Genomic DNA, 9,175 nt, shown 5'->3' with positions numbered 1-9,175 from the left:
TAAAGCAGCCATCAGGGAAGCAGTACAAGGAGGGGTTAGAATCAGGTGATTGGAAAGTTGTTGACAGTTTGTGCGTTCTGTATGGTCCAGAGTAGCTGTAGCATAGACTGCAAAAGCACCGCCAAGGGGTATTACTGCCGCCTATGACTGGAAGCACCATCTTCGTAAGAAAACTGGGGTGGTTGCGGCTGCGCTTCCTTTCACCAGCATATGCATTCTCCCATGCTGCTGTGCTCGAGGTACGCTCAACTTTCAAAAAGTAGATGCAAGTAAGCTGATTAATTTGGAAATTGGATGAGAAAGTTAAGAGAGATGGGGGGGGGGGATCTGCAGTTAATCTGATGAAATTTAGCTTGCTGGCACTTAATAGTCGTGCGACATCGCCATCTCGATGCAAAGGGGATGCTATTAACGATTACCGTAAATCTCCCGCACTGAATCTCTGGTGCATTGTAGTGTGGCTTTAAAAGGTTTATGGCGGTTTACCGTCCAAAAGCGACTCGGGCTATGAGAGATGCCATAGTGGAGGGCTCCGGGAATTTCGACCACCTGGGGTTTCTTTAACGTGCACTGACATCGCACAGTACATGGGCCTCTAGAATTTTGCCTCCATCGAAATTCGACCGCCACAGCCGAATCGAACCCACGTCTTTCGGGTCAGCAGCCGAACGCCATAACACTGAGCCACCGCGGCGGCTTCAGTGTGGCTTTAAAAGATCTGCCATCTTGACGATTATTTTTGCAAAATTTTTGCAAAGCGAATTCGATGAAAGAGAAAAGCGCGTGGATCTTGCCTTTTCTGTTGAGCAGGAGACGAACATGATTGAGCGAGAAATGTGCATCGCAAGAACTTTATGCACTGCGAACATTGCGGGTTGGAAAAATTTTATCTAACCTGTGGTTCTCTAAATATCTGGCATAACAAAACCTAGCACATAATCTGCTAAAACAATGCTGCTACTGTCACTATCATTAGCATCTCAAGGTCAGGAAAAATAATCACAGTTTTACGAAATTTACTGGTGCATAAGGAATGTCTCACTCTAAGGCCTCTCTCAACTGACAAGTGGTTTTCATGAAAGAAAAAGCACTACAGTCCGTTGCCACAGCAGGTTGTGTATGCAGGAACAGTTAGGCATGCTGGATGTTGTGTGGTATGTAAACTGACATTTATCTACAGTGCAAAACTGAAATGTATGCGCACTATGGCCGGATACAACTTAAAAGAACCCAGGAATGATTAAGATGGTCAGATTCTAGTGCATCAGATCTATAGAGGTGGTCTCTGCGATTATCCCGAGTCACATTTAAAAGCTCTGCTTGGACCCCACAATTCACAAAAAAGGCCGCCACCGTCTGGAAGACATTGAAGTAACGAGCGTTAGCTGTTTGGTTCACTAGAATTGATATGAATGAGATTAAAGCATGCGGCAGGTGCTACAACTTCTCGAATAAAAAAAAAAGTCTCATTGCGAGATGTGCTGTTTTCTAGTTGCTGCCACAGATGGCGCTGTGAGCTGAGGGTGGTAGCAGACCCCACGAAAATCTCAAAACGTGATGAGTAAGAGCTAACGCTCTTGATAATCTTTAAAAATTGCTGCTCTTGACCAATTAGGGCAACACCCCACCGCGCATTCTTAGCCACACCTACCCTGCTGATGTACAGTGGGCAGTCTGAGCGAGTATCCTCATTGGGCGTATCCAAGTGATGTGCAGTCATGGTGGGGTGGTCTCAACTCATTTTCTTTATTTTTTTCCCTGGCTCATCAGCGTGAATGAGTTAAGGAGTGAGAGTAAGGGCATTCATTGTGAATATCTTCGGTTTTAATGAAGCTGGCTTAAAAATTTTTGCGCTGTAATGACGAGTGATGGAATACGAATTGCTCATGTGGTTTCCCTAACCTATGTAAACATCATTTCATGGTCCCTTTCAAGTCTGAAATGAAACTTCCCACTATCATAAGCACAATAATACCGACACCTCTGGCTTGCTTAATACAGTCAAGCAGTAAACAGCTGATTTCACTTACTACTACGATTACTCAGCGGAGTAATACAGTGCTCAGCGGACCATAGCCCCCTGCAGTTTCTTTATAGACATCTTCCATATTAATCTGTTTTCAGGCATGCTTCAGCCCACAGCAATTTCATGTGAAATGAGATGACTGACAAAGAATTGAAATGTGTTCCTAACACATGGTGTATACAGGCATTCTTCCCCATTGATAAGAAAACAGCTTTGATATGGAAATGCCTCATTAGTTTTTAGCAAGTGAACACACTTAAAAATCGGTGTCCATAAAAAAGAAGTGGGCAACTTCATGCTTTATTAAAACAAACTTTTGAAAGTATGGCGACTGTGAAATGGATAGTGTGCAACAGTAATTTTTTTTTTGTGTTGTGCAACACTGGTTAACAGTGCAATTGCTTTAGACTAGAACCTCTTTTTCAGGTAGGTACTCCTGCTCTCTTCACCCATCACTGTTTGGTCGCTACCGTTGTTTGAGAGTCCCCTTAATGCAAAGTGTTTGCAGTCCACGTGCAATGAACAGAGTTAAATGCTGTGATGTCATGTGCTAACATGAAATTACAGATCTAGTTTGTTTCCTACAAATGTAATCCATCTAATCACAAGCAATTTACGGACACATCAACCCAAGCAGCCCTTAATTATTGGCGCCTGCATGTTCGCACGGGCAGTGCACACTGAAATAACTCTGTTCATGTGTGGGACCAGGCCTTTTGGTACAGCGTTGCTTAGAACATGATAAACATTCAACCTTTGGACTGCTGCTTCTACATGCATGGGCATAGACGCAACTTGGCATGTCTTCTCCATGTCATGTTCCGACAGTTGATCGTCCCCTGAAAGGAGGCATAAGCAGTAGTACTGCATCTGTCTCCTCTACTGTTGTCTGGATGCCTGGAGACGCTTTGCCGCTAAATCGCCTGGTGTGAGAAGCTGCGATAAGCCAGAGTCTTGAGTTATGAACGAGTTGCCCTCTGTACACCTTGGATATGAAACTTATCATGCCATTAGGGATTATCCCCATTAAGGCCTTCAACGCGTGTCCTCCCTTGTAATGTGAATACAAATTGTGCTGACAATCAGGATTTGAGGGAGTTTTTATGCTGATCTCGGTCCGATCTACTATTAAGGTGTGATTTAGATAGTTTTCTTTAAATGGAGCAGGCAAAGAAAGCTTGATTATTTCTCGTGATGGCATGAACACCCAATCCTTCAGAGCAATGCTCGGAATATCAGGTTTTCTTCCTAAAAACAGCTGACACTGTTGCAGTTGTTACACTCAACATTGCTTTCAAGGCACTGTACGTTATTCCAAGCCGAATATTGGCGAGGAACAAGCAAAGCTTGTCTTACTGTGACATGGCATTGTGCCTGTTGTACCTGCATGAAGGCAACAAGTTCAAAAGGCGGCAAAAAGACTGTGATCGTCACACCACAAAAACTTTTCAGTGCCTCTTCATTTTCCTTTATAGAGACTCAAAGCCACGAAATCTGCACTTTTTCTCTTCCCATTTCCATCTGTGCTTGCGACCTTCAGGAGAGAATAAACACGCAGCATGGTGAAGTGAAAAAGAAAATAGATGAGGACTAGCATAGTGAAATGAAAAAGAGTTGTGTTGTATTTAATGGCGCATAAGCTGCTAAGGCTTATGCCAAGCTCACGAAGTGAAAAAGAAAAACAGATGAGGACTAACAAATGAAAAATATTATCCACGCTCTCCTGCAACTGAGCTCATTTTTTCTCGAAAGAAGAGCACCATCATGATAAAAAAATGAATGTTTGGCAGAAATAGCTAATTAAAAATGAATTTGGCTAATAATGCAAGTAAATAGCAATACAATGAAAATGTTTATGCCAACATTCTTGTGCTTCATTTCAGAGTGTGCAACTTGACTTGATGCCTCGGTGCCATCTGTCGCTGAGAGAGGTATAGCTAGCTTTCTTGAAGTCGACGATTCTTCTGTTTGGCATGGCTGAAAGAATGAAACAAATGACGTGTTATGGTCTTCAGACAAACTTTCAGTGCTGTGTGGGGCACATGAAAGAATAGTAACAAAAGCAAAGCGTTTCTTGCACTGGTGCTGAACATTGTTTACACTGATTACGTCTGAGCCCTTATAACTAAAGAGTATACTTACAGCATCTCTTTCGACTGGAATGCCTTTCTTCGCTTATGACACACACATGTATCAAAGGCTGTGAATCGTCTGTGCTGTCTGTGCAAGGAGCAGCTGTCCTTGCTGCCAGACATCCATTGCTGACATCCATTACGTTCAGGTCACCATGCAGCCTGTCTGAAATGGAGGCTTCTGGCTGAGCTGTGCTTTGTGATAGACGATTCTCTCCATCGTCAAGCTGTCTGGATGAAATTTCCTGATCGAAACGCCTCAGCCACCTGCATTGCACAATCAAATGACAGGATCAGTTCTAGTGTTGTGCAGGTTGCAAGCAAACCTGCCATGAAATCAACTCATTGAGTGCATGTTCATGCAGCTTTATTTGTTATTGTGCACACATTTTCACTAAAAAAATGGAAGTCAGCAGGTCTTATTAGAAAGCATAATAAGGTCGTGGTTGCCACTGAGAGCTTCACATTTTTTTTCTCATACCTTCGTGCCCTTTTCTGATCAGGTGCCTTTTTCCTGTAGACAGGTGGAAAGATGGTTGGGATGTAGGATGGATGTTTGCTAATATCGCTCTTGCAATTGCCCTCAAAATGAATGCTGCAAATTCGTGTGTGCGCCTTGGGCAGCCATGTCGTTCCATCAGGACTGTACAAGAAAAAAAAAAAAAAAACAGCATTGGAAGTTGTCAGCCGCATGGCAATGCTCATTTTGTATGAATGCTATAATTATTCAGTTCGTTTAGTTGTAGTTTAGTCTAGTAGTTTTTATGGGGTTTAACGTCCCAAAGCGACTCAGGCTATGAGGGACGCCGTGGTGACGGGCTCCGGGAATTTCCACCACGTGGGGTTCTTTAACGTGCACTGACGTGACACAGTACACGACATTCCAGAATTTCGCCTCCATAGAAATTCGACTGCCGCGGCCGGGATCGAACCCGTGTCTTTCGGGTCAGCAGCCGAGCGCCAAAACCACTGAGCCACAGCGAATGCTTTTAAAAGTTGGTTAGGCCAATGATTAGGCACAACAATATTCAGAGCGCGCGCGCGCGCACGCACGCGCACGCGCGCACGCGAGCGCGAATGAAAGAACGAAATAAAGAAAAACTCCAACAGTAGAAATTGAAAGAACATAAGAGTGCCTCAAGCATATAGGACAATTACTAGCACCAGTGCGACTGGCAGGTTGATACATCAACATAACAAAGCGGCAAAATAACGAAGCAAACCAACAAAAGAAATGCAGTCCGCTACGACACGATACAGGGGGTAATACAGGGGGGAAATCAAAACTAAATGTTGTTCTCACCCCGCTATCCACTTTCAAAACATTCGCGCTGCGAGAAGGCAGCGAGTTCGAGCAACCGCAGCTGCAGTCGTCACACGCATGCACTATGTTACGTTCTGGTTCAGCTAGACGAAACGAACAAGAGCGAAGAACTGAAACGGCAAGAGCACAGAGCGAACCTAAGCTGTCATGTCTTACTTGATTCTCCTTACAGCGGCGATCCACGCTTGTCGCCTTTCTTTCTCATACCACTTGCCCGGGAATCGGTACATTCTCACAGGTGGATCTCGTCCCTTGGTGTTGTCTGCACTATTGTGGCAGTCCACGACGCAACAATACTTCGTACCCACCCTCCGCTTCGACGGGACCGCTTCTGTCATCGCGAAAGAGCAAAAGTGCCGCCTCGCGCGAAGCGCCTGTCGAAGAAGCAAGCGGAGAGGCTGCACAGGCCAAGTTGGACAAGCTTTACGGCTCAGCTAGCTCAGCCGACGTGGGATCGCCTCTAGGGTAGAAGCGGCGCTGGCATCGCGCGAACTGCTTTTTAAGTGCGGAGGCAGTGTTGGTAATAACTTTATTTTAAGTAGAGGAGGAAGGGGGTCTTTATTTTTTTTTTAACTGGCCAGGACAAATAGTGCATATCACCCGTGACAAAGGGTCACGGGGTATCCCGTCATGAGTTCAGCCCTACGACGACGCCTCCGAAAAGTACTGACCCCTGCACCCAAAGCCGTTCTCCGCGTTGCCGACGGCGGAACGCCTCATGTTGTTGGACTGTGCACAGCCCGTGTGACCATATCCGGCCGCCATACATCCGTTATGTTCTCTGTTCTGGACCAGTGCCCTCATGAAGTCTGTCTGAGCATGACTTCCTGTCTGAGCATTCAGCCCTCATTGACTGCGCCACTAATGTTGTTCAGCTTGACCTTCCTCTTTCTGCTGAGTCGCCGTCCCCAGTTATACACCGTCTTTGTGCTGTCGACTTTGTCCGTCTACCGCCTCAAGCCGCAACTTACATTTCTTTCTCATCTGTTCCCCCCGTACCTGATGGTCACTACGTAGTCACTCCGGAACTTGACGTCGCCCTGACGCGCAGCATTGCGCTTCCACACATTGTATTTACAATGTCGGCCAACCGAGCGTACCTTCCGGTCCTGAACTTTGGTTCATCCATCCAACCGCTCCCGCAAGGCATCTCACTCGCCACGCTGTGCCCTGCTGCCGAATGTGTGATATCAGTGGTGGACAGCTGCTTACCTTCCACTCAGCAATGCCGGCTGCCTGCGGCCCCATCAACAGTGAACCCAACGGACGACTACGCCGACATGATCGCTTCTGACCTACCGCCGCTGCAAGCTCGCGATCTTAGGTGCCTCTTATCATCTTTCCGCGACATCTTCGACTTTGATAGCCGTGTTTTGGCTCGGACCTCTGTGGTGACGCATCACATAAACACCGGTGATTCCGCTCCTCTCCGCAGACGTCCGTACCGAGTGTCCAGCGCCGAACGCACCGTCATAAATCAAGAGGTGGACAAGATGCTCGCAAAAGACATCATCGAGCCCTCGTCAAGTCCTTGGGCTTCACCAGTCGTCCTGGTGAAAAAGAAGGACGGCAGCTGGCGCTTCTGCGTTGATTATCGGCACCTCAACCGCCTCGACGGGCTACCATACTGGCTGTACGCCAGCGCTAAAGCTCTCTAATTTCAACCACCTGGAACTCATTAACGCGCGATTAGGCTTCCTCTACGTGTGCGCTAGGCGCGGTTCTGATTAGTGGCGCGCAATGTAAGTACCAGGTGCGTGAAATGGGCGAGTGAAAAACGTCTTCGTCTCATCTTTTCATTTCGAATTTTCAAAGTGCAATAACTTGCGTTTGCATGCTCCAATTTCGATAATTCTTTTTGCACTGGTCTCAGGAACTCATGATAAATCTCGTTAATGATATCAATCGGTACCGAGGAAAACATCGCAGTGCCCCTTTAAGCCTGAGGACATCATCATCATCCCCGCCGCGGTGGCTCAGTGGTTACGGCGCTCGGCTGCTGTCCCGAAAGACGCGGGTTCGATCCCGGCAGCGGCGGCTGAGTTTCGATGAAGGCGAAATTCTAGAGGCCCGTGTGCTGTGCGATGTCAGTGCACGTTAAAGAACCCCAAGTGGTCGAAATTTCCGGAGCCCTTCACTACGGCGTCCCTCAACCCTGAGTTGCTTCGGGACGTTAAACCCCAATAAACCAAACCAAACATCATCATCATCGTGATAATCACAGTGGAATCAAGTAGAGCGAGCAGAGCAAGCACAATATGAAGACACGAAAAAAAAAAAAAAACCCGAGGCGCATTAGTGCTGCAGTTACGTTTTCGTCGTGCACTTACGTTATCGCTATCAGATATCCGTCGGATATCGCTCACATCCTCCGTGCCCTTGAGGAGACGTGCGCAACCAAGTTACAGTGTACTAGAATCTTCCACTATACTTCGGCTGGCTTTTCGTTACTACGACCGGGTCACAGTGTACTAGAATAACCAAGTTCTTGGAGGCGTTGGCGCAACGGGCGCGAGCAGCTCACGGGAGACAGAAAGCGGGCTGAGACTGTTTTAATAAAACTGTTACACCACCACCACCACCAACACGCGGAGGCTGATTGAAATGGGCGGTTCATGTTCACTAATGCCCTCTGCAACACTGAAAACAAGAAAATTTAAAATGAAAATTTGTTTTTTCATGAAAGGAAATGGCGCAGTAAATGTATCACGTATCTCAATGGATCTCCGAACCGCGCCGTAAGGAAGAGATAGAGGAGGGACTGAAAGAAGAAAGGAAGAAAGAGGTGCCGTAGTGGAGGGCTCCGGAATAATTTCGACCACTTGGGGATCTTTAACGTGCACTGACATCGCACAGCACACGGGCGCCTTTTGCACTTTGCCTCCATCGAAACGCGACCGCCGCGGTCGGGTTCGAACCCGTGCACTCCGACTCAGTAGACGAGCGCCTTAACCACTGAGCCACCGCGGCGGGAAAACAAGGAACACAGAGAGAAAATATGGCATCCCTATTCCTTTGAAAGAATGCCTCTTTCTTCTAATTTTGTCACCGGGCGAGAACCAAATCCCCAATTCAAAAATCCCCTTTTCTAATACTAAGTAGGTTAATTAATCCAAACAGCCATCATTATCATTATCCCAAGTCCTCTGCATGACAAAGCCTCTCCCACCGAATTCCAATGTATCGTTTCCTGAGCCAGCTGCGGCCATATCCCACGAAACTTCTTAATCTCATCCGCCCGTATAACCCTGCACGTGCAATCCACTCCGTTAGAATCCACTCCAATACCCTGAGACCATCATAGGTAATCTGGCCTTCGCATTTCATGCCCATGCCTATTTCTTCTTGATTTCAGCCAGAAAGTCATTAACTCGCGTGAGTTCCCTGATCCATCCTGATCTCTTCCTCTCTCCTAACGTTACCCTTATGGTTTTCCTTTCCATAGCTCCCTACGCTCTCGTTAATTTAATTTCAACATTTCCTGGTACACACGGGAAAAGAACGGGGAAATCCATAGCCGGCCGCTGTGAACAATTTTTACCGGCCACGATAATGAACACGCTTTTCTAGCTTCTAACGTGCATCAGCAGGAAGTACAGAAATAAATCTTCCGAGCTCTTAACCCGCCACAGTGGCTTAGCGGATATAGCGTTCGGCTGTTTATCTTTAGGTCGCGTGACCGTATGCCGGCCG

The 9,175-nt window shown here is 46.8% G+C and overlaps 1 protein-coding gene and 1 pseudogene across 1 annotated transcript; both read right to left on the bottom strand.

Annotated features, from left to right (window-relative positions):
* Positions 1-2,840: 2,840 nt before the first annotated feature.
* Positions 2,841-3,904, bottom strand: LOC149331588 (uncharacterized; annotated as a pseudogene).
* Positions 3,596-5,859, bottom strand: LOC149331587 (uncharacterized). Its single transcript, XM_089555527.1, has 4 exons — positions 5,639-5,859; positions 4,640-4,801; positions 4,169-4,425; positions 3,596-4,003 (listed from the first exon to the last, which is right to left on the bottom strand). Exons 1-4 carry the CDS (start codon positions 5,818-5,820, stop codon positions 3,906-3,908), a joined length of 699 nt encoding a protein of 232 aa, XP_089411653.1. The 5' UTR covers positions 5,821-5,859; the 3' UTR covers positions 3,596-3,905.
* Positions 5,860-9,175: the final 3,316 nt, after the last annotated feature.

The sequence above is a fragment of the Amblyomma mixtum genome, chromosome 8 (genome assembly GCF_055824585.1).
Source record: "Amblyomma mixtum isolate Tamu chromosome 8, ASM5582458v1, whole genome shotgun sequence".
Classification (NCBI taxonomy): Eukaryota; Metazoa; Arthropoda; class Arachnida; order Ixodida; family Ixodidae; genus Amblyomma; species Amblyomma mixtum.
The sequence above is the reverse complement of the archived record's forward strand: the minus strand, read 5'-3'. Positions and strand labels throughout refer to the sequence as shown.